The sequence below is a fragment of the Nomascus leucogenys genome, chromosome 3 (assembly GCF_006542625.1).
Source record: "Nomascus leucogenys isolate Asia chromosome 3, Asia_NLE_v1, whole genome shotgun sequence".
NCBI lineage: Eukaryota > Metazoa > Chordata > Mammalia > Primates > Hylobatidae > Nomascus > Nomascus leucogenys.
Window position 1 is genome coordinate 7,614,012 of NC_044383.1, and position 25,893 is coordinate 7,639,904.

The following is a 25,893-nucleotide window of genomic DNA, read 5'->3' on the forward strand; positions in this document are numbered from 1 at the left end:
AGACAGTATTAGAAGTTATTCAATTTAGGAAAACATTTACAGCAAAGAAAAAAATCTCTGTAAATTTCCTGCTTAACCAATCTAGTGAATTGTGATAAGCCATATAAATTCATTTAGCCACCTTAGGAAAGACTTAATCCAAAGTCACTTCTAACTTCTAGAAGAGCTAATGTATTATAATCACAGTTGTGAAAGACTCAAAGACCAAAAATGTCAAGGTTTGGTCTATATCCTAAGTCCAGAAAAAAAACAAAAAGCAACATGTACAGGCCAAATGATTGCCAATTTCTTCTGCCTGTATCATCTTTCTTCACTATAGCCTGAAATTACATTTCATGTTTGACAATTCTCAGCAAGGAGACAAAACAAGCTTATGAGTAAAATAATAGAAAGCAGAGCCACAGAGAGTACGAGAGGCAGGAGTCACCTCCCAAGTCCAAGTTGAACCTCTGTATTACTAGACAGGGCCTCAGTGTCTTTGAACTGCAAGGAATTAATATTGATTGTAGCATTAGTAAAACCTGTCTTCTACTCATCATGAAAAGTCACAGTCATTTTGTTTAAAGACTTCGGAATTATTATAGGCAGAAACAAGTAAGAACGTTACACACCCAGTTTGGTGAAACGAGGAATCAGGAATGCGCATTCCCAAGAGAAGACAATTACAAAAGTAAAATCACCTGGAGTTTTTGGGCTGCTTAAAAAGCCCAGAAGGAAGTGCCAAATGAGAAAATAATCAAACTCAGTGGAAAAACTCACTTGAAGGTATCATGGTCAGCTGGGTTTCCATCCCTTTGATGTACTTCAAATCCTGTGTATCCCACAAAGACTTGCTCCTTTCTGAAGGCTATGGTTCACGTTCAACAGAATCGCAGCAACCACCATGAGCCTGAGGGCTGGCTAGTCTTTAGTATTCTGCCCTATTCAAAGAAACGATCCTTTCCCTCATTCCTAAAGATCTCCCAGATCCATTACAAAAAAAGGAGCAGCAGCTAGGCGCAGTGGCTCACGCCTGTAATCCCAGCTCTTTGAGAGGCCAAGGGGGGAGGATCACCTGAGGTTGAGAGTTCAAGACCAGCCTGGCCAACATGGTGAAGCCCCGACTCTACTAAAAATACAAAAATCAGCCGGGTGTGGTGGTGTGTGCCTGTAATCCCAGCTACTAGGGAGGCTGAGGCAGGAGAACTGCTTGAACCCGGGAAGTGGAGGTTGCAGTGAGCCAAGATCATGCCACTGCACTCCAGCCTGTGGGACAGAGCAAAATCCTGACTCAAAAAAAAAAAAAAAAAAAAAAAAAAAAAAAAAAAAAAAAAAAAAAAAAATTCTTACCTCCTGGAAGTTATTTTACTAGTGTTGGTTTCTATTTGACATTAAACACTTCCGCAAGCCAATGCATTAGCAGTTAGCGCTCCTTGCTGAGTATTATCTGTAGCAAACAGTAGCTGACTCCTAGCTCTCTTCAGTGAACTTGAATTTAAATTTATAGAATTCTCATGACTTCTATTTCATCTTGAAACCCAGAGACTCCTTCCCTTTCCTAGTGATTTACCTTTCAATTATATGTAGACTGAACCAGTCCCAGCCATCTTTAGCTGGTCTCTATTCAAACGTTGTACTTGTTTCTTGATTACATCTTCAATTATTTTAGTTATTTCTGAGATTCTCCCCTGCAATTTCTCCAACTATCTAGGGCATTAAGAGTGCATGAGTAACATTATAAAGGCTGTAAGACGTCAAATAGTCTTTCCGAGCCTCAGTTTCCTCATCTGTGAGCCAGGAATAACACTTACTGAACAAAGTTGTTCTAAGGATTAGTGAAATGTATGTAAAGCACTTAGCATTTAATAGGTGATCAAATGGAAAATGGTGCTTATAAAATGTCTTTATCATGGTAAAGTATATATAACAATATATACATATTTTTTTGAGACGGAGGCTTGCTCTGTCACCAGACTGGAGTGCAGTAGTGGCGCGATCTCGGCTCACTGCAAACTCCGCCTCCCGGGTTCAAGGATTCTCCTGCCTCAGCCTCCCAAGTAGCTGGAATTACAGGCCCCCACCACCGCACCCAGCTAATTTTTGTATTTTTAGTAGAGACGGGGTTTCACCATGTTGGCCAGGATGGTCTTGATCTCTTGACCTCGTGATCTGTCTGCCTCAGCCTCTCAAAGTGCTGGGATTACAGGCGTGGGCCACCGTGCCCAGCCCGATTTTAACCAGTCTTAAGTGTACAGTTATTGGCATTAAGTGCATTCACACTGTTGTACAACCATCACCACCATCCATCTCCAGAACATTTTCATCATCCCGAAGTGAAACTCTGTACCCAGTAAGCAATAAGCCCTCATTCCTCTCTACCCCAGCCTCTGGCAACCACCAAACTACCTTTTTTTTTTCTGACAGGATCTCACTCTGTCGCCCAGGTTGGAGTACAGTGGCATGATCATAGTTCACTTTAAGCTGGAACTCCCAGAATCGAGTGATCCAACCCACCTCAGCCTCCCCAGTAGTTGGGACTAAAGGTATGTCCCACTGCACCTGACTTTTCTTTTTAAAGTAGAGATGAGGTCTCACTATGTTGTCTAGCCTGGTCTTGAACTCGGGCGGAAATGATCCTCCTGCCTTACCCTTCCAAGATTTTGGGATTACAGGAATGAGCCACTGAGCCTGACTACCATTCTACTTTGTTTCTATGAATTTTACTGATCTAGGTAACACATGTAAGTGGAATCATATGCAAGGGAGGAAAAATAATTTTCCTCCACCCTTCTAATTTCTTGGCTGGGGCTCTTATACCAAAAGAAGATTAACAAGAGAAAAGCATACACATTTACTTAAGTTTTATATGACACAGAAAAAATTGATTTTTCTGGAAGTAACTTGATATAACTAGGAACCTTTGTAAGGAAATAAAGACCTGAAGAAACAGTTAAACCTATGTCTTTGTATATTAGGTTTGTCAAGAGACTAAATTACAACAAATTAGGTTTTATATTAAGTTTATCAGAGGACTATAACAAATTTATAGAATTTAATTGGCTTTTATTCATGATTCATGAATCTGGGCACCTTCCACTCTACAAAACACAATGAGAGCTCCCACTGGGCAATAGCAGAACCACAGGTTTTATGAGGTAGGAACAAGGAAACAACAGAAAAACCTGATGGGTTAACATCAAGCTACTTCGGTTACTTTTTTGTAATGGTTAAAGCAGAGGGGACTTCCTTCTTCCACTGATTCAAGTAAACTGGAATCTCCTGTTTTCAGGAAAAACTGGTCTGTTCGGGGATCTATCTGCTTCCTTAAAGTTTCACTTTGATGACACAGCATTTAGCATAACTCCATTTTGGTTTGGTCTGATCTGTTGAGGGCTAGTGCAGGAGCTCAGCCCAAAAGAATGGCCTCCCATAATTTTTAACAGTTAGATGAAAAGTGGAGATAAGCAGAAAATTGCGAGAGGACAAAAAGGGGTAGGAGCTAAGTGTAGTAAACTGGGAGGAACAGCAGGACCTATCAGATTCCTCTCAGCATTATCTTCAGAGAGAAGGATGCTCCTTCCTCCAGGGACAGGGAGGGCACCTCTCACCCAAGGGCCTCGTGACCTGCGTCAGAGAAGAGGGTGGGAAGGTCAGAGTGTCCTTCCTGTCATTTCTGAGATTCCTTCAGCTTCAAACATTCAATATGCTAAGGTGGCTATTTTGGAGATTATCAAGAAGCTGATCACATGAAATACTTGTTCTTTGGTGACTGGTTTATTTCACTTGACATAATGTCTTCCAGGTTCATTCATGGTGTAGCATGTGTCAGAATTGCCTTTCTTTGTAAGGCTGAATAGTATTCTACTGCATATAGTGTATATATACCATATTTTGTTTATTCATTTGCAGATAGACACTTGGCTTGCTTCCACCTTTTGGCTATTATGGATAATGCAAATGGTATATTTTAACTACAGATTTTTTTATACCAAATAGACATAAACAATCAAAAGAATTTATCCTAGGCCCACAGAGAAGGCAGATTGGGTCCCTGACCGATTACAGGGGTTCTCTTTTTAAAATGCCTTCTTCATAAACCTATGTGAGGGGAATACTGACAGTACCTACTTTTTATAGATGGAAATTCTATTTAAGAGCTCTCTCAGGGGTGGCTCACCCCTGTAATCTCAGCACTTTGGGAGGCCAAAGCAGGCGGATCACGAGGTCAAGAGATCAAGACCATCCTGGCCAACATGGTAAAACCCATCTCTACTAAAAATACAAAAATTAGCTGGGCGTGGTGGCATGTACCTGTAGTCCCAACTACTTGGGAGGCTGAGGCAGGAGAATCGCTTGAACCAGGAGGCGGAGGTTGCAGTGAGCTGAGATTGCATCACTGTTGCACTCCAGCCTGGTGACAGAGCAAGACCCCATCTAAAAAAAAAAAAAAATTATCATTACTTTCTCATATTACACAGAGGAGCTAAATATGACAATTAACTAAACTGAAGAAAGAGACAAACTGCTAATCTCAAGCAGTTATTACAAACTGTCAAGTTAATATAGACAGCAATCTGCAGTTTGAAAATGCCAATCACTACAAATCACAGGGAAAACATCTGTGCTTCAGTGGAAACACTACACATTGTTTAGATCACACTCCTTCTGTCCCCCAGACTGGAATGCAAGGGTATGATCCTGGCTCATAGCAACCTCCACTTCCCTGGCTCAAGGGATTCTCCCACCTCAGCCTCCTGAGTAGCTGGGACTACAGGCTCATGCCATCATGTCCAGCTAATTTTTGTAACTTTTTTTGTAGAAACAGGGTCTATGTTGCTCAGGCTGGTCTCAAACTCCTGGGGTCAAGTGATCTGTCTACCTCAACCTCCCAAAGTGCTGGGATAACAGGCGTGAGCCACCGCACCCAGCCCCTTTAAGGTTTTCTAGTCTAGCCTTTCACCTGTTTTATGGTATGTGAAGTTGAAAAGAACGGATAATGCAAATGATTCTTGTTTATAAACATGCAAATCAACCTGCCTTGGAAAGCCAATCCTTCTCCATGTGGCAAAGCCACTTATGCATCAATTTCCAGTTTATTTTAATATTCTGAGTAATAGATGTGTCTGTCCTTTGGGTTCCCTTTTGAACTGGTTGTAACATCTCACTGCTCACTTGATATAAAATATTTAACATTTATATCTATATGAGTGATAGTTTTTCCTGTTTTTGATAAGTTACCCTTTAACAAATATAATATGCACAGGTGAGTTAACACCATGCTTCTCAAAGTGTGGCCTGTGGAAACAGCAGCCTGGCGGTCCCTCGCAGTATTTTTGTCAGAAATGCAGAACACTGGGCCCCACCTCAGGAGTGTGGAGTTGTAGTAGGATCCCTTTCACTGACACATTAAAGTTAGAGCCACCCTAGGTTAATACACACCACTGACCGGCCTCAAGGAATAGGAGTGCTGGATCTACCAGTCTCTCCCAACCATGCCCTGGGCTTTGTCAAGTGCCTTCTGCCTGCCTCGCTCACTCTCTGATCAGATGTGGGCTCCCTGCCAGCAGTTCTACCTCATCCCCTCCACACCTAAGTCAACTCCGGAGTTCACAGACCTCACTTCTGATCTCCACCGCCCCTCCTCCCCTTCTACGGTGACTCAAACCTTCAGGCAGTGAAAATAAGCTCACAAACTAGGAAACTACAGCTTCAGACCACACATTTTCCACTGAGCCAATATCTGAGCAAAAACTAGTTTTCTGGAGTTGGGAGGATGAGGAAGATTTGATATTAAAAGTGTCCTTGGTGGCCTTTCAAAGCTCAACATCATCTAACAAAATTTTATTCCTTTTTCATTTCTGTTAGGGAATGTTTAGTTTTTCCTCTTTGATAATGAAAATATGGTTAGGAAACAGTACCCTGGACCAATCTTCCTTTTCACAAATCACTGAGGTTTGTCTATCCACAAGTTCTCAGTCCAGCCTACGTTTTCCAGTCTTCCATTTAACTATTCAACCAATACCTGAGTGCCTGTCATGTGGCCGCCCTGCGAACATGCTGGTGACAGTGTGAGCAGGCGGGGCTGGTTCCTGTCCTCATGAAGCTTACGCTACCTGAGGCTGGGGTGTAGAAGTCGACACATAAAAAGACCACCGAGACTTTTAAAAAATATATATAAGGCATACAAAGATGCTGAGCTGGAGCTTTGGAAAATGAAGAAAAAGTAATACAGATTTAGAATGAGACATTGAGGAATGAAGACCATCACTTAACATATCCTATGTTTAAAAAATCTAATATCTGTAGGAAATTGTCTGGGAAGCGGGCAGGGTTTCATACGTAATGACTATTTAGAAAGTTTAGAAGAGTTCTAATGGTTCTTAATTTAAGAATTATAAGAGGTAGATTCAGGTAGAGAGAGAGATTCCCATGATATTCACTGCTGGGTGGAGAAGGAGATCCATCCCCCTCCACTCACAAACATCCTGTTTGTGTTTTTACTTGACAGTCCTTCATTTAGCTGATCCATCCGTATTTATATTTGTTATCTTCCGGATCTTGTTTCATAGTCAATATCAAGTGTTGTTGTGTAAACTGCCTGGTCTTGACAGGCCAGGCACAAAGGTAGGCACCATTCGCACAGCATTGCATTTAATCTTCACAAGACCCCTGTAAGGTAGGTCTCACCCTCCCCTGATATAGGTGAAGCAGGAGGCTCAGTGCTGCTACAACTTGCCCCCAGTCCCAGAGCTGGTACACAGCAACGCAGATTGATGGATTCCAATACTCATCGATGCTGCCTTGCCTAACCATGTTGTTGGTGCCAAAACTTTGTAAATTAACCCAGGTTTATCTAAAATTAACTCAAAGTTAACATATGCTATTTGGAAGTAGTGGTGGCAATGACTTATCAGAGAACTTAAGAGAAACAGCTGTGGCAAACGAGCCTGACTCACACTGAAGTTATCTGTAATCAAGTTACCAACTGACAACTGATTAGTGAATGAAGCTGAGCGCCAGGACTCACAACAGCTGTCTGTTTCATAAACACGCCCTCCTTCCTCCTTTTGGCCGACTACTAAAGGGTTTAGGTGTCATGCAGAATGAGTTTGGATGTCATGCAGCGTTTAGGTGTCACCTGAGTTTAGGTGTCATGCAGAATGAGTTTGGATGTCATGCAGCATTTAGGTGTCACCTGAGTTTGGGTGTCATGCAGCACTTAGGTGTCATGCAGAATGAGCAACAAGCAAAATGTAGGTGCAGTTGGAGAATTACCAGTATCTTTAGAATCACCTGTTGGGCGTTTCTGTTGATAATCACCAATTCAGGACAGCAAGAACTGAGAAGCCACAAGATTCCCTTAAAAGGCCTCATCCATTTGCATACCTTTGCTTTCAGGAAACAAAAATTATGTCATGTGGGCTCACTAGATTTTTGTTCTGATTTGTATTTCCACGATACATAATTAAGTTTTGTGGTTTCTTTGAAGTTTAAAGAATTCTGAATGTGTATGCTAACACTGATTCACGTTAAAGCTATGCACTAGGCTGGACGCGATGGCTTACGCCTGTAATCCCAGCACTTTGGGAGACGGGCAGATCACTTGAGGTCAGGAGTTCGAGACCCGCCTGGCCAACATGGTGAAAGCCCATCTCCACTAAAAACACAATTAGCTGGGCATGGTGGTGGGCACCTGTAATCCCAGCTACTCGGGAGGCTGAGGCATGAGAATTGCTTGAACCTGGGAGGTGGAGGTTGCAGTGAGCCAAGACTGGGCCACTGCACTCCAGCCTGGACAACAGAGCGAGCAAGACTGTGTCTCAAAAAATAAAAACAAAGCGAAGCACTATATATTAAGTAGATGATTGACTATTTTAACCAAGGTGTAAATTATTAACCAGGATACTTAAAAAGCAATGAATTGAAGTTGCTGACATTTTTGAGAGCTGTTTCTTTCCCTAAAGTTTTCACACACACACACACACACACACACACACACACACACACACTTTGGTGGTGCCAATAAAAAGGAAACAAAAATAAAATGGAGAAATGGAGGTAATGATGATCCCCAAGCTAAAGGAAGAGGAGGAGGGGGGTAGATATATGTTATTTTCGTTCTTTCCTATTTGTTTCACTCTTCACTGGAAAAGCACTTGAGTTAGTTTGTGATTCTGTTAGCCCTTCAATATGGTAAAACAAACAGGTTTATCTCATGCGCAAATAATCAATGAGGAGTGGCTGCCTCCAAGAGCCTGGGTAACGGTGACCTTAGTGGGAAGGATCTGAATCAGCTGCCAGGGCCACACATGTGCTGTGTGTTTGTTGACCCCACCTTATGTCAACCAGTCAACATCAAAAACGATCAGTGGTTGCTAGGCAACCACTTCTTCGGTCTTCACTAGTCAATTATTGTGATTAGGATATTTTAGTTCTAACATTTTGTTTTCCTAAATGGAACTTGATAGATGAACAGAATGGATTCTACATCGCATTTTTTTCCCCTCTAACTATCACGCACAGATACCGTCAAGTATATCATCTCCTTCTGTGCAGGGAGCCCGCCCTATGTAAGGTTAACAGGAAGGACACAAAGGTATGCAGTGTAGAAAAAAATAGAAATGAGGACCCAGGCATAACTCTGAAGGAGCTTCTAACTATGTTGTGCAGATGAGGAAGACTCAATAATTAGTAAGTTATCCAAAGAAATTAGGGCTTTTTACTAGCAGAACAGTAAAAATTCTAAGTTTGGTAACACACTGAGTTGAGGAGGCTGTGGGAAAGAGGTATTCACTCATATTGCTACTACAAGTATCAACTGGTATAACCCATCTAGAGGACAGTGATTTAACAATTACCAAAACTACCTAGTCCACATTTAGACATTTATTCTGCAGATATACTTGCCCAAATGCAAAATGTCAGATACACATTGTTTCTTGCAGCTTTGCTTATCATTGTAAAAATAGCTCTTTTAAGTTTCCTATTGCTGCTATAATCAGTTACCACAAATGTAGCAGCTTAAAACAACAGAAACTTATCTTATTATGAGCCCGGAGGTCAGAAGTCCGAAACGCGTCTTTCGAAGCTAAAATCAAAGGCTGGTTCCTTCTGGAGGCTCTAGGGGAGAGTCCGTTTCCATGCCTTTTCCTACTGCTGACGGCTTTCCACACACCTTGGCTCTTCATCGTGTATCACTGCAACCACCACTCCCATCTTCGTATCGCCTGATTCTGAGGCTTCTTCTTCCCGCTTATAAGGACGCTTGTGATTGATTCCATTGTGCCCACCTGGAGGATACACGCTCCTCTGCCCATCTCACAATCCTTACTCCCAAGGCCCCTTTGGCTATGTAAAGTAATAGATTCCTAGATCAGGGATTTGAATGTGGACATCTCTTTTTTTTGGAAAGACGGAGTCTCGCTCTGTCACCCAGGCTGGAGTGCAGTGGTGCAACCTCGGTTCACTACAACCTCTGCCTCCCAGGTTCAAGCAATTCTCCTGCCTCAGCCTCCCAAGTAGCTGGGACTACAGGCGCATGCCACCACGCCCGGCTAATTTTTTGTATTTTTAGTAGAGATGGGGTTTCACTGTGTTAGCCAGGATGGTCTCAATCTTCTAACCTCATGGTCCGCCCGCCTCGGCCTGCCAAAGTGCTGGGATTACAGGCGTGAGCCACTGCGCCCGGACTGTGGACATCTTTTATTCAGCCAATCACAATAGCAACCGTCTGGAAACAAACTGGATGTCCGTCAGCAGTGGACTGATTAAATAAATTATGATAAATTCATACAACAGAATACAGTTGTTTAAAATACGAGAAAATGTATTATGTACTAAACAGAAAACTCACCAAAATATAATGTTAGGTGAAAAAAGCAAAGTACAGAACAGACACAGGAATGCAGTATACATAATTTGCTTGTATATATAATGTTTAAACTATCTCTGGAATGATATACCAGGAACTAATCATGGTGGTTACCTGTAGGACAGGAAGAGGGTGGTGGCATTGCAAGAATGAGACTTTTCACTAACACTCTTTCATAATTTTTTATCTTTGAAACTTGTAACTATATTATTTACCCAAAAAGTAAAATAATAAAGTCTAGAAAGAGTAAAAAGAAAACAAAGTGTAAAAAAAGCTATAGATGGGGGAATAAGTACCCATTGTAGGACTCTTTATGATACAGCTGTACAATTTTTAAAAATGAAAAGTACATATATGTACACATGTATGTATATGTTACCAGGAATGCCAGGATATATGATCAAGTGACTGAAAACTATGAGCAAAAAAAGAACAGAAAAGAGAAACAAACCCACAAGTGCTTCAGCTTATTAGAATTATCAGACGTGAACTTTAAAGTAATTGGTAATATTATCAAACCTAGGTTTAAATAACTAGTATTTTTTATCTTGGTGCTAGTTACAGAGGTTTATTTACGTTGCGATAATTCATCCACCTGTACATTTAAGATGGCACACTTTCTCTCAGGTATATTATGCTTCAATACAATTTTACAAAAGTAGAAAACTTGTGGGATGTGACTAAATCTGGGATGGGGGGAAATCTATAATCATAAACGCATGTATTTGAAAACAAAACAAAAAAAGTACTGAAAAACAATGATATGATAGGTGTGGTGGATCTCATGTATAATCCCAACATTTTGGAAGGCCAAGGCAGGAGGTTTGCTTGAGACCAGAACTTCAATACCAGCCCAGGCAACATGGTGAGACCTGTCACAGCAAAAATAATAATAATAATAATAATTAATTGGGCATGGTGACGCACACCTGTAGTCCCAGCTACTTGGAAGGCTGAGGAGAGAGGATTGGATCACTTGAGCTCAGTAATTTAAGGCTGCTATGAGCTATGATCCATCACTGCACTATAGCCTGAGTGACACAGTGAGACCGTGTCTCAAAAAAAAAAAAAAAAAAGAAAAAGAAAAAAAACCCAATGATCTAAGCATCCATCTCAAAAATCCCAGCAAATTAAGCCGAATGAAATTAAAATGATGGAAATAATAAGGATAAAAGCCGAAATTAATGAAAAAAAAACCAAAGACATAATAGAGAAAATATAAAAAGCCAAAGCTCTTTCTTTAAAAACAGTATTCCAGTTACTAATCTCTGTGGTAGCCAACCTCCAAGATGGCCCCCAGTGATTCTCACCTCCGCTATCCATGCCTTGTGCAGTTCTCGCTCATATTAAATACAGCTGACCTGTGTTATCAAAAAGATAGTTCAAATTTCCTAGGCTGGATTATAAAATACATGGCAGCTTCCACCTTGCTCACCCTGGGTGAAAGTAGCTACCATATTGCAAGGACATTCAAGCAACCCTACAGAGGTTAATGCATTACATTACAGAGGTCTCCTGCTAACAGACAGCATTGACTTGCTAGCCATGTTGAGTGAGCCGTCTTGAAATTGGATGCCCTAGCCTCAGTCAAGCCTTCAGATGACTGCAGGCCTAATCAATATACTGACCAAGACAGAACCACTCAGCTACAGCATTTCTCAAATCAGGACCCACAGAAGCTCTGTATTAGTTTGCTATTGTTGTGTAACAAATGAACATCTCAGGAAATATACATATATTGTCTAGTATATTTTCTCTTATACAGTTTCTGTGGGTCAGGATTTCATTTAAGAAAACATATGTTTATTCTTTTTTAAGTGTTTTTTTTTAACTTCCTTTTTTTAAATTTATTTTTTATTTCAATAGGATTTTGGGGAACAGATGGTGTTTGGTTACATGAATAAGTTCTTTGGTGGTGATTTCTGAGATTTTAGTGCACCCATCATTCGAGTAGGGTACACTGTACCCAATGTGTAGTCTTTTCTCCCTCATCCCCACCCCACCCTTTCCCCTGGGTCCCCAGAGTCAATTGTATCATTCTTATGCCTTTGCATCCTCATAGCTTTGCTGCCACCTATGAGTGAGAACATATGATGTTTGGTTTTCCATTCCTCAGTTACTTCACATAGAACAAGTCTCCAATTCCATCCAGATTGCTGCAAATGCCATTATTTTGTTCCTTTTTATGGCTGAGTAGTATTCCATGGTACATATATACCACTTTTTCTTTATCCATTCATTGACTGATGGGCATTTGGACTGATCCCATATTTTTTCAGTTGCAGCCTGTGCTGCTATAAACATATATGAGAAAAGGCCAGGCACAGGGGCTCATGCCTGTAATCCCAGCCCTTTGGGAGGCCGAGGTGGACAGATCACCTGAGGTCAGGAGTTCGAGACCAGCCTGACCAACATGCAGAAACCTTATCTCTACTAAAAGTACAAAATTAGCTGGGTGTGGTGGCGCATGCCTGTAATCCCAGCTACCCAGGAGGCTGAGGCAGGAGAATCGCTTGAATCCAGGAGGCAGAGGTTGTGGTGAGCCGAGAGCGCATCACTGCACTCCAGCCTGGGCAACGAGAGTGAAACTCTGTCTCCAGAAAAAAAAAAAAAAAAAGTGAGAAAAAACGTTCTTTATTCTCTCATATTTTCTGTGGGTCAGGAATTTGGGCACGACTCAACTGGGTCGTGCATAGGGTCTCACAAGGTTGCAGGCAAGGCGTCAGCTGAGCTAGGTTCAAGCTCATTCAGGTTGTTGACAAAATTCTGTATGTTTTTTATTGGGTATTGGCTGGAGCCCACCCTCAGGTCCTAGACACCACCTACTGTTGGGCTTCCTCAACATGGTCACACACTTCCTCAAATCAGCAAGGAGAATCTTGGGTACATGCTAGCAATATGTCTATCTCATATCCTAATGTATGTCTCTCTCCTCCTCCTCCTCTCCTCTTCCCTCTCCTTTCTTCTGTGCGCGCGCGCGCACACACACACACACACACATCCCAGGAGTAACAACCCATCAGATTTGCAATATTATGTCAGTTAGAAACAAGTCACAGATCCTACTCACACTCACTCGATTTCATCCAAAAGGTTGAGAAGTGATCCTATCCACACTAAAAAGGAAGAGATTATACAGAGTACAACACCAGGACATAGAGATCATGGGAAACATCGTAGAAGTCTGCCTATCACAGATAATAAATATTTGTTGTTGTTTGAAAACATTAAGTTTCAGGTAATTATAACCTATTATAATAAGGTTGCAGCAATACATAACTAATTAGTAAGAGTTGTGCCTAACTAATTAGGTACAAGTTAGAATATAAGGATTGAAGAGTTATCACTATAGATCCTACAGATACTAAAAAGATAAGAGTTTGTTTTATTATAAGCAAGCCCATCACAATAAGACAATTTAGATTAAAAGGCTGGTAAGTTTTATGCTTTGTATATTTTACCATGATAAAAACATTTTATAAGCATCACTTAGCATTTGATCACCTATTAAATGCTAAAGGCTTTACATCCGTTTCACTCATCCTTAGAAAAACCTTGGTTCAGTAAAAATTATTCCTGGTTTACAGAGGAGAAAACTGAGGCTCAGAGAGGCTACTCATTTATTTGAAGGTACAAAGGCACTCTTTGTACCTTGCCACACTCTTCTTTAGATAACTGGAAAATTACAGGGGAGAATCTCAGAAATAACTAAGGAAGATGTAATCAAGAAACAAAAGTACAGTGTTTGAATAGAGACCAAGTAAAGACGGCTGGGACTGGTTCAGTCCACATATAATTGAAAGGTAAATCAGTAGGAAAAGGAAGAAATCTCTAGGTTTCAAGATGAAATAGAAGTCATGAGAATTCTATAAATTTAAATTCAAGTTCACTGAAGAGAGCTAGGAATCAGCTACTGTTTGCTACAGATAATATTCAGTAAGGAGCTAACTGCTAATGCACTGGCCTGGGGAAGTGTTTAATGTCAAATAGAAACCAACACTAGTAAAACACTTTCTGGAGGTAAGAATTTTTTTTTTTTTGGAGACAGAGTCTTGCTCTATCCCCCAGGCTGGAGTGCAGTGGCATGATCTTGGCTCACTGCAACCTCCACTTCCCAGGTTCAAGCAATTCTCCTGCCTCAGCCTCCCTAGTAGCTGGGATTACAGGCACACACCATGACGCCCAGCTGATTTTTGTAGTTTTAATAGAGATAGGGGTTTCACCATGTTGGCCAGGCTGGTCTCAAGCTCCTGACCTCAGGTGATCCGCCCGCCTTGGCCTCTCAAAGAGCTGGGATTACAGGCGTGAGCCACTGCGCCTAGCTGCTCCTTCTTTCTTTGTAATGGACCTGGGAGATCTTTATGAGGGAAAGATTCATTTCTTTGAATAGGGCAGAATATTAAAGACTAGCCAGCCCTCAGGCTTATGGTGGTTGCTGCGATTCTGTTGAACGTGAACCATAGCCTTTAGAAAGGAGCAAGTCTTTGTGGGATACACAGGATTTGAAGTACATCAAAGGGATGGAAACCCAGCTGACCATGATACCCTCAAGTTGAGTTTTTCCACTGAAGTTGATTATTTGGCACTTCTTTCTGAGCCCAGAAAGTGGTTTTACTTTTGTAATTGTATTATTTATCTTGGGAATGCTCATTCCTGATTGTTTCAGTAAACAGCCTTGAACTCCTGGCCTCAAGTGATCCTCCCACCTCACCCTCCTGGGTAGCTGGGACTACAGGCTGCAGAAACTTTTAAGAGAAAATAGAGGGAACAGAGCCAAGCTCATTTTTTGAGATTAAGATAAACTTGATATCGAAACTAGACTTGTCACAGAGTGCGAGAGGCGGGAGTTATCTCCCAAATCCAAGTTCTGCCTCTGGAGTATTAGACACGGCCTCACTGTCCTGTATCTGCAAGGAATTTACACTGATTATAGCATTAGTAAAACCTATGTTCTATTCATCATGAAAAGTCATTTTTTAAAGATTCCAGAATTATTAGAGGCAGAAACAAATTGAAAGGTTGTACACCTACACCTGCTGTTTGAAAAACACAACTTACCAAAGCCAAACAGAAGAAGTATGTAAACTCCTATGTCTAGTAATAGGTAGAATCTGGAATTTAAAACTTTCCCACAAAAACAATTCCCAGTTCCTGATGGCTTCACTGGTGAAGTCTTCAAGGGAAAAGTAACACCAACACTACAGAATTTCTTTTTTAATTTTAGGGACAGAGTCACAGTCACATTCCAGTGATCCTCCCACCTCAGCCTCCTGAGCAGCTGGGACTACAGACTACAGAAACTCTTTTTTTTTTTTTTTGAGACAGAGTCTCGCTCTGTCACCCAGGCTGGAGTGCAGTGGCTCAATCTCGGCTCACTGCAAGCTTCGCCTCCCGGGTTCACGCCATTCTCCTGTCTCAGCCTCCCTGGTAGCTGGGACTATAGGCACCTGCCACCATGCCTGGCTAATTTCTTTTTTTTTTTTTTTTTTTTTTTTTTTTTTTGTATTTTTAGTAGAGACAGGGTTTCACCGTGTTAGCCAGGATGGTCTCGATCTCCTGACCTGGTGATCCGCCCGCCTCGGCCTCCCAAAGTGCTGGGATTACAGGCGTGAGCCACCACGACTGGCCAGAAACCTTCAAGAGAACAAAAATAAAGGGAACAGAGCCATGCTCATTTTTTGAGATTACAATAAACTTGATACCAAAAGTAGTCTAAAAAATTACAAAAAGTAAAACTACAGGCTAATCAGTCACATGAACACAAGCCCAAAAGTCATTTTTAAAAACAGCACACTAAGCAGGGTGCAGTGGTTCATGCCTGTAATCCCAGCACTTTGGGAGGCCGAGGTGGGAGAAGTGCTTGAGCTCAGGAGTTCCCTTTATTTTTGTTCTCTTAAAAGTTTCTGCAGCCTGTAGTCCCAGCTACTCAAGAGGCTGAGGTGGGAGGATCACTGGAACGTGACTGTGAATAGCCACTGCACTCCAGCCTGGGCAACATAGTGAGACTATGTCCCTAAGATTAAAAAAAAACAAATCTGTAATGTTGGTGTTATTTTTTCCCTTTCATTGAAGAATTCACCAGTGATGCCATCAGGAACTGGGGATTGTTTTTATGAGAAAGTTTTAAATTATGGATTCTATTTATTTCATAAATATAGGGGTATACATACTTATGTTTGGTTTTGGTAAGTTGAGTTTTTCAAACAGTAGGTATACAACCTCTTAATTTGTTTCTGCTTATAATAATTGTGGAATCTTTTTTTTTTAAAAATGACTGACTTTTCATGAGTAGAACATAGGTTTTACTAATACTACACTCAATGTTAATTCCTTGCAGTTCAAGGACACCGAGGCCCTGTCTAATAGTACAGAAGAAAAACTAGGATAGTGGCAAGACTAGCCTGGGGAACAAAGTGAGACTCCAGTTGAAAAAAATAAAAAATTAGCCAGGTGTGGTCACACACATTCTGTGGTCCCAGCTACTCGGGAGGCTGAGGCAGAAGAATAGCTTGAACCCAGGAGGTGGAGGTTGCAGTGAGCCTAGATTGCGCCATTGCACTCAGCCTAGGCGATAAGAATGAAACTCTGTCTCAACAAAACAAAACAAAACAAACAAACAACAACAAAAAATATATATATATATAGAGAGAGAGAGAGGCTGCCTAGAGAGGAGTAATACACTAAACTAGCAATGCTAGTTTCAATTTAGGGTGAATTACTTCAGTAGAGAACTGAAGTACTTGTACTAGCCTGAATACGTTAATTTAAATTAAAAAAATTAAAACTTAAAAAAAATTAGAGATGGGGTCTCAACACGTTGCCCGGGCTGAATCCAAACTCCTAGGCTCAAGCAGTCCTCCAGCCTCAGCTTCCCAAGTAGCTGAATAAGCTAATTAACTTGTTTTGTTTCTCTCAGGGAGTGCACAACAGGTGGAGGGAGGAGGCAAGAGTGTGGGGATGAGAGCACCTTCCCAGGAAAAGGCCTGGAAGAGTTTCTAACAACCAGGAAAGGCCTGGGGCACAGTAAAAGGAACTGGCCTCTGCTTCTAGGAGAAAGGAATGCCTCCTCCCTTCTTCCAGCCTCCCTTAAGAAAAATACCCAAGAACGCCCCCGGCCCTGTGAGCACAGAGCACTGGTGTGAGTTGTTTACTTGTTAATGAGTTTGCACCACTGTCTGCATGTAGTGAGTCATTCAGGTCATTCTGGGATGATGTTGGTATGCACAAACCCCTCCTTTAATCTGGTTGGCTAGTTCAGAATAGACAAGTTTTAACACTGCTTCCTTCTCCTGTCAAGAAGTAAAGCCCAGGTTCTGAGGAACAGACTCCATCTGGAGACCATGTTTGGTGAACCTGAGCTTCGGGAAAGACACAGCTTCAAGCCTCAAGTCGTTTTGCCCCTTCCTGTGGCTGACAGCATCAGAGGTCAGGATCACAATGAATTTTACCATTTTGATGGGGATTTTAAAACATGACTGTTTAAAAGGCGCTGCTTTGAAATTTTTTTTAATCTTGATTTATATATGCATTTATTTCTTGGTAAGATTTGAATTATAACCTAATTGATAGACTTAATATTCTCCGGGGCTAAGACTACATGAGAAAAAAATGTTATACAGATTTTTTAAATGATTCCTGGGCTTAAGGAAGAAATTACTTTTAAATCCTTACCAGTCTCCCAGATAATTAATGAGCAGGTGCTGCCTGGGAGTGTAAAGATTTTTAGGTCTCATGACCTCGTGGCCACTTGGTCCAAAAAATAAGATTACTTGCCTCTTTCCTTATTCTTACCGGATAGAATGAGACTCATTTAAAACATCTCGTTTAGGTTAGAAAAGAAAATGGGACACCATATTTGTAATCGACCTAACATAAGTACCTGATTTAAATGAACTTTACCCAAAGCACACTCCACAAGAGGTATTTCAAATTTCACTGGAGCACAGCCCTTTGTGTTGTAGAATAATGTAGAATAAAATGGCTTTCTTTTTTTAAGTACACCACAACACTCTTAAGGAAATGAAAGTAGGTAAGGCATCTATGTGTGAACAGCAGTGCTGTCCATTCCATGAATGTTTAGGGTCTAGTCCGTGTTAGGCACTAGGGACAGGGCAAATAGGGCAGACAGCTCCCCTGACCTCTTCCACCGCCCTACAGTCGAGTGAAGAAAGTCGATTTTTTTTTTTTTTTTTTGAGACAGAGTTTTGCTCTTGTCTCCCAGGCTGGAGTACAGTGGCGCTATCTCCCTCACTGCAACCTCCACCTCCCAGGTTCAAGCAATTCTCCTGCCTCAGCCACGTGAGCAGCTAGGATTACAGGCGTGCAACACCACACCTGGCTAATTTTGTATTTTTAGTAGAGACCGGGTTTCACCAGTTGGCCAGACTGGTCTCGAACTCCTGACCTCAGGTGATCCGCCTGCCTTGGCTTCCCAAAATGCTGGGATTACAGGCGCGAGCCACCACATCCAGCTAGATTTTAAATATTAACAAAATAATAACAAGTTCTGATTATTACTATTAAGAGAAAAGCGCAGAGATAGAATAACATCAGAGAAGGGGCACCACCACTTTAGGAAGCCAGGGAAGGGCTGGAGGAGGTGAAATTTAGGCAAAGATTGAAGGACATTAGGAGTCAGACCTGCCATAGCAGGATGGAATAGCATCCCTGGCAGAGAGAAAAGCTTGTTCAGAGTCACAGCCCTGAAAGAAGACCAATGTGCTTGAAGCATAATATGTCTAAGATCAGATGTGTGATGAGTTTGAAGAGGCAGCTAGATCACCGTAAGAACTTTGGAGGGCTTTTGGCAGGAGAGTGACATGATCTGATCTGATGTATATTTTGAAAGGTCACTCCAGCTTCCAGATAGCAGTGGAAGAAGACATGCAAAAATCACAATCATAACTTACACGGCATGGTAGCTTGGAGTACCAATGATTACAGTAGGGAGGAAGAGGAAGCACATTTGGGGTAATTTTGGAAGTGGAATAAACAGACCTGCTGGTGGATGGGGAAGGGTGGGGTGAGAGTTGGTAATGAGGAGCCAAGGATGACTCATTTTCAGGTTGGAGTAACTGGGAAGGCTGGGAAGACTAGTGGAGAAACAGGTTTGGAGAAAGAAGCCTCAGTCCCTTAGTCATTCACCTCAGTTTCTTAGTCATTGGAATACCTTAGATCTCTATCTACCGTTTCTTTAAAAACATGCGTGAGCCCAGTAGGCAGTCCTGGCTACTCAGGAGGCCGATGGGAGAGGATCCCTGGAACCCAGGAGTTTGAGGCATACCTGGGCAACACAGCAAGACCCTGTCTCTCTAAAAACAACTACAAAAAAAAAAGGGCAGAAAAAGGCTGGGCATAGTGGCACACGCCTATAATCCCAGCACTTTGGGAGGCCGAGGCGGGTGGATCACATGAGATCAGGAGTTCGAGACCAGCCTAACCAACATGGTGAAACCCTGTCTCTACTAAAAATACAAAATTAGCCAGGCATAATGGCACACACCTGTAATCCCAGCTACTTGGGAGGCTGAGACAGGAGAATCGCTGGAACCTGGGAGGCGGAGGTTGCAGTGAGCCAAGCTAGTGCCACTACACTGCAGCCTGGGTAACAGAGCGAGACTGTCTCAAAAAACAAAAAACAAACAAACAAAAAACCAGAAAGAAACATATGTAGCAGACAACTGCTGCCTGCTGGGCCTAAACTAACCCCAGATTTTTAAAATATATATAGATAGCAAGAGCTTACAGAACAGGCAGCACCAAGTGGGAGCTGGGGGGCTTCTCTCGATGCTGCATTTGATAAATATACACAGTTTTTACTCAGATTATATGTTTGCTTAGATTTGGGCTAAAGATCCCCAAAGCCGCCCCTTGCTATTGACATTCATTAAGAAATTAGGGAAGAGATAGTGCTATTGAACTATTTTCCAAAAAAAGAAAAAAAAAGGACAAAAACCCAAAACAAATGGGATGTGATGTACGATTTCCATGTTGTTTTATACATGAGCTATCTTTCCAACACTGAAGTGGTTTAGCAAGAAAATAATTAAAGACGTCAATGTGCAAGCCAAGAGCCAAAACCACTCTCAACAGCCCAAGGTTGTGAACGTATTTAATTTGCCCCTTCCCTGGGGAGTCATTTCTTGGATCATTGACTTATTATTATTCTGTAAAACAGTGGTAGCCCCTGCCTTCCTCTGCTTGCTGCCAGAGTATGATCCAGCTGTGGGTTCTGAAGAGTTTATGTTTATTGGATTTTAATGACTTAGTTAACAAAGGTCATTCCTAAAAGTAATAGAAAACTAAGGGTGTGGAAACAGAACAGAAAAGACCGACTCGAGGGTTATTTCTAGTAGTTCCTTGGTGTTGTCCTTAGATACATGTTTAATCCTTAAAAGCAATTATGAAGGATTCTTCCTCATAATCAATTTACTGATGCTATATTCAACTATACTTGTAAAATGTTATTTTAGACCTCTCAGTAACAAAGGAACAGGGCTTAAAATACGTTAGATAATATCGGCATAACAATGTATTGTTAACATAATATTGCTGACAGTCTAATTGTAATTAACGGTAATACTTGATGTCGCATCTGTAGTGCTTCCATTATCGCTGACAGTAGGAAATAACTTCAGTCTCAGGTGAAATCTGGTTGGATACAAATCTCCAAGTTAAAAGAAACCTCAAAGATCATTTAATCTTGTCCTTTTAAATATTTAGTAACTGTGAATAGTAGTAAATATTTATCCAAATGATGTTTCTTAGACTGTAAAAGAATTTCCGGGCTGGATGTGCTGGCTCACGCCTGTAATCTTAGCACTTTGGGAGGACAAGGCAGGAGGATCACTTGAGGCCAGGGGTTCGAGAACAAATTGGGCAACAAAACCAGACTTTATCTCTATTCAAAGTAAATAAAATTAAAAAAAAAATTAGGGGCCAGGCACGGTGGCTCACGCCTGTAATCCCAGCACTTTGGGAGGCCGGGGCGGGAGGATCACCTGAAGTCAGGAGTTCAAGACCAGCCGGACCAACATGGAGAAACCCCGTCTCTACTAAAAATACAAAATTAGCCAGGCATGGTGGCGCATGCCTGTAATCCCAGCTACTTGGGAAGTTGAGGCAGGAGAATTGCTTGAACCCAGGAGGCAGAGGTTGTGGTGAGCCAAGATCACACCATTGCACTCCAGCTTGGGCAACAAGAGCGAAACTCTGTCTCTAAATAAATAAATAAATTAGCTGGGTATGGTGGCACACACCTGTAGTCACATCTACTCAGGAGGCTCAGGTGAGAGGATTGCTTGAGCCCAGGAGTTCGAGGGTGTAGTGAGCTATGATTGCACCACTATACTCCAGCCTGGGTGACAGAGCAAGACCCTGTCTCAAAAAAAAAGAAAAAAAAAAAAAGACAAACAAACGAGCTAAATGGTAATTGAATTATTTAAAATTAAATTGAAATCATTTAAGAATATGTGGAAAGAAAGAAATTTACAGTCATTCCTCAGGTATAAATTAAATATTTTCCACCTCAAAATCCAATGACATGAGATATAAATGTATAGTTCACATATATAATGTATTTCTCACATGGTTACAGAACCTTTCTGATCTGGCTCCGGTTGACTTTTCCAGCCTTATCTCATTTCTCCTCCCTCCTTCCAACCCTGTTTTTTCCTCCTCCTCTCCTTAGCTACAGCTTTACTAATCTAATCTTCCTACTGTGAGCCTCAAACCCACGCTGCGGTCTCAGGGCCTATGTACAAGTAATTCCCACTGCCTGGAATCCCTTGCCCTCATTCTTTGCTGGGTCATTCTGCAGACCCAGCACTACTTCCTCTTGGGAGCCTTCTGTCCATCTCCTCTTCCCCCAATCTCCGAACCCCACCAAGACCTCAGTAGTTCTTTTTTTTTTGAGACGGAGTCTGGCTCTGTCACCCAGGCTGGAGTGCAGTGGCGCGATCTTGGCTCACTGGCAAGCTCCGCCTCCCAGGTTCACGCCATTCTCCTGCCTCGGCCTCTCCGAGTAGCTGGGACTACAGGCGCCCGCCACCACGCCCGGCTAATTTTTTGTATTTTTAGTAGAGGCGGGGTTTCACCGTGGTCTCGTCTCCTGACCTCGTGATCCGCCCGCCTCGGCCTCCCAAAGTGCTGGGATTACAAGCATGAGCCACCGCGCCCGGCCTCTCGGTAGTTCTTGAGCAAGCCTCTGCTTAGTTTTCCTGGGATGACCAAAACTAACAGTTCCATTGTTCAATCCCCAATCCCTAGAACAGAGCTGCAACATAACAGGCACTATAAACGAATGAAAGGATAAAGACAGCACTGAAGAACTTGAAATTATAGTTTACACATGTAAACAGTAACATAAATCTGAAGAAATAAAGTTTTGGTTTGTTTGTTTGTTTTTTCGAGACGGAGTCTTGCTCTGTCACCAGGCTGGAGTGCAGTGGTGCAATCTGGCCTCACTGCAACCTCCGCCTCCCGGGTTCAAGCGACTCCCCTGCCTCAGCCTCAGCGTCCCAAGCAGCTTGGACTCCAGGCACGCGCCACCACGCCTAGTTTTTTTTTTTTTTTTAATTTAGTAAAGATGGGTTTCACTACGTTGGCCAAGATGGTCTCAATCTCCTGACCTCGTGATCCGCCTGCCTCAGCCTCCCAAAGCGCTGGGATTACAGGCGTGAACCACCGGGACTGGCCAAGTTGTTGTTTTTAAAAGATGTATTTCAACTCACTTCTTCTCTAAGGCGGGAATATACACAGCCCGGCATCAGTTTGACATACAACAAAAATTTTAGCATTGTTGTATGCTAAATTTCTTTTACTGGATTAAAAAAATGTAGAATCCAAAGAGCTATAAATGCAAATGGCAAATACTGTACAAAATCTATCAAGCAACTATAAGTCACAACTTGCAAATGAGTTAAAAGAAAAGGAAATGTATTTGAAACTTTTCCTCAGCAAATGAGTTAAAAGAAAAGCAAAAGTATTTGAAACTTTCTTAGTGGAAAACGAATGACCTTTAAAAATGCCAACATTTTCCCCAGAGAATAGATTTGGTCTGAGTTCTTCATTTCTGAAATTGTACAAGATAAGACGACTTGGTTTGAGAGTCAAACTGCATCCTTCTATAAAGGTTTTAGACACTTCAAGTATCCATACAAAATACTCCCCTTATTTTGAGAATAAAAGGAACAATAAGACAGCTTAGACGGGGTAGAGAAAGAAAGGCCTTGAAACAAAGTCCCTGGAAAGGTAAAAACAACAACAAAAATAGTAAGTTAGAACTCGTGTTAGATCTGATAACTCAAAACTGCACAACTTTTGCCACACATCGAAAGCAACATGGGAAAACAGAAAAAGAAATCACAAACATTTTTTGAGTGTCCTAAGTTGTAGAACCCCTAAGAATGAATCAAATACACTTGGACAAAGCTCTTTTCTCTCTCTCTCCTTCAAGTCGCAGACTAGGGGTGGAGGGCGGGAAGTACGACGGGGTCTCTAATAAATACAAGACCCAGCCTCGTGGCGTGTTTAATTGCTGACATTTTAGAAGAAAAGTGGGCTATTTGCAATTAATGAACCAAACTACCAAAGTAAAATCATGACAGTAGGAGGAGGAAGGAGTAAATGGAACTGTCTGGGCGAAGTTTCAGGAAGGCGCACGCTGGGGTCGCTGCGCCCTCCCCTACCCATACCTCGGGGCTTTCCCGTCGCTCCCGGCCCCCAGCGCGCACTCTCGGGCGCCGGCGGCCCAACCTTACAGACTTGGCAGATGTAGCCCCCTTCTCCCCTCTCCAAGAGAGAAAAGCACGAGGAGACGCAAACCGTATTTCCGTGTCCAAGCGTTGAGACCTGCGGAGTCGCGCGCGGGGCGCCCACATTCGTTCCCGGCGAGCCCCAGCCCGGTCGCCCGCCCCGGTCCCAGCTCCAGCCCGGGCCTCCCTTACTCTGGGGCTCCATGATCGGCTGCTCCCCGGCCTCCGCGGGCGAACCCCGGGGCTCCTAACGCCTCTCAGCCAGGGCCGGCGTCCCTACGGTTGCCCTGACAACCCGGAGGCGGAGTGGGCAGAACCAGAGGGACGGCGAGCGGGAGGGACCAAAAGCCGCAGGAAGTGAGGGAGCGCGTGAGGACCCGCGCGTCGCCGGGGACACTGAGCGAGGGTAGCGGCCAGGTCACCGGCTGAGGACACTGCCCCTGAAGCCCGGTCAGGCGGTCGCGCCCTCCCTGGCGTCCCCCGCGGCCCCGCAGGACGTGTGCCCCGACGTCGCCGACCCGCGGCCCCCGCCGTCGCCGACTCGCGGCGTCCGTCGGGCGAGTGGGCCCGCCCGCGGGTAAGGCGCCGGCCCTGGGCCTCCCTCCCGGGACTCGGGAGCCGCCGCTGCAGGTAACAGCGGGGCCCCGGCGGCGGAAGAGGTCGGGGGTCGACGCAGGGGCGGGCGCGCCCCGAACTGGGTGGGCGGCCCTGGCGCACCTGTTGTAGCCGCCTGGGGGTCCTCTACCCGCAGTTGGCCGTGGACGTTCCCCGCCCCGACTCCGAAACGCCGAGGGCGGCCTCCGCGCCTCCTGCTCCAGGAGCCGCGCCTCACCGGGAGGACGGAGCCCTGCGGGCAGCCCTCGCACCAGGGGCTCCCTCCGAGCCCGGGCGTGGGCCGGGCCTGGGGCGGTCCCTCGAGCCCCCCTGACGGGAAGCGTGGAGCAATGCGAGCCGCCGCCGTCGTCGCTGTCGTCCCCAGTGAGCCGGGCGCGTCTCCTGAATCGCGAGAGCCAGGAGCACGGCTTTGCCCCGTCATCCCCGTGTCCCATTTCAGGCAGGGGGCCCGCGTTGGATCTTTCCGCTGGCTTCGTTTTTTGTGTGTTGATTTGTTTCAGTCCTTCGCGTTTCCGGTTGAGTTACGGAATCTGCCCACCCGTTTTGTGGCCAAACTTTGTAGGGCTGTGAAACAATGTAACATTATCCCACACAATAGTCTTTCATACTGGTTTTAAAACACAGTGATTCAGGGTTTGCTTTAAGGAAGCTTTGAGGATCACAAGGGATTATTATCTGGTAGGTTGTAAAAATTCAAACAACCGGGAGAGTATCAGAAGTTCCGGAACGCCCGAAGGAGGAAAGAAAAATGGAGAAGAGAGAAAAAGGATAAGCAAGAAAGTGCAGGGGCCTTAAGGGTGTGGGGGGCTGCAGGCTTGATTTGGTACTCAGGTCTGGAGATTATGGCCCCTCTATTAATTCCAACCGCTGCTCCAGACAGTACTTGAGGGAAATGGAAGGAAGAGCCGTTTTGGGGGTCATGCAAGTGATTACTAATCTTGCCAGTAGAAAGATTTCCACTCCATGGATGACAAGGACACTAAGGAGAATTACTTTCCTCTTAGAAAGGGAATCATTCAGAGGTTAATTGAACTTGAGAAGCGTATATTCTGTGATGGAAACTGACATTTATTATATTCTTCCAAATTAGGTTTTCCCCCTCTCAGACTATATGGGGACTTTTTCAGATTAATTGTCAAAACAAGAAGGTTTATGTGTGGATATTGACAAGCAGCGTGATATATACAGAACACATAATTCTTAAAACTGAAGTATTAAGGTAATAAATTAAGGGTGGAAAGTAAACATTTCATGGAATCTTAACTCCCTGTTCCTGAAATTTAGAGACGGGCTTCATTTTTAGACAAAGTATCTGAAGATCAGCAGTACTTCTGTATCCAGTGGTTCTCAAGTTCTAGTTTACATATCATTAGCAAAATCACAAAGCGGTCTTTCCATTCAAGATACAAATAGAGTGATCAGTATATCATAAAAGTGACAAGGTAGTGATTTAAAAAACACCTGGCATTTATTGACAAAAGAAAAGGTAGGATTAAGTCTGCTCAAACAGTAAAGGATTAGCATTAGTATTTTTTTTAAAAAAGAAGAAACAACAGTGCAGGTCTCTATGCTAAAGTAATAAGGACTGAAGAAGTTTTAAGGTTGGAAAAAATGGGGATATGTATTGGTGAAATACTTTGTAATCATATAGAATGATTATTTTATCAGCAGCTG

At 43.1% G+C, this 25,893-nt stretch overlaps 2 protein-coding genes across 2 annotated transcripts in view; one reads left to right on the top strand and one right to left on the bottom strand.

The window, feature by feature from the left end:
• Positions 1–23,917, bottom strand: part of FANK1 (fibronectin type III and ankyrin repeat domains 1) — a 122,016-nt gene extending 98,099 nt beyond the window's left edge. Inside the window, exon 1 of the mRNA XM_030805526.1 lies at positions 23,797–23,917. Within this exon, the coding sequence (XP_030661386.1) occupies positions 23,797–23,809 (13 nt within the window). The 5' untranslated portion in view covers positions 23,810–23,917. The remainder of the gene's footprint in view (positions 1–23,796) is intronic.
• Positions 23,918–23,967: 50 nt separating this feature from the next.
• DHX32 (DEAH-box helicase 32 (putative)) overlaps positions 23,968–25,893 on the top strand; it is a 59,438-nt gene continuing 57,512 nt past the window's right edge. The window contains exon 1 of the mRNA XM_030805538.1: positions 23,968–24,234. The gene's annotated coding sequence lies outside the window, so the exon portion shown is untranslated. The remainder of the gene's footprint in view (positions 24,235–25,893) is intronic.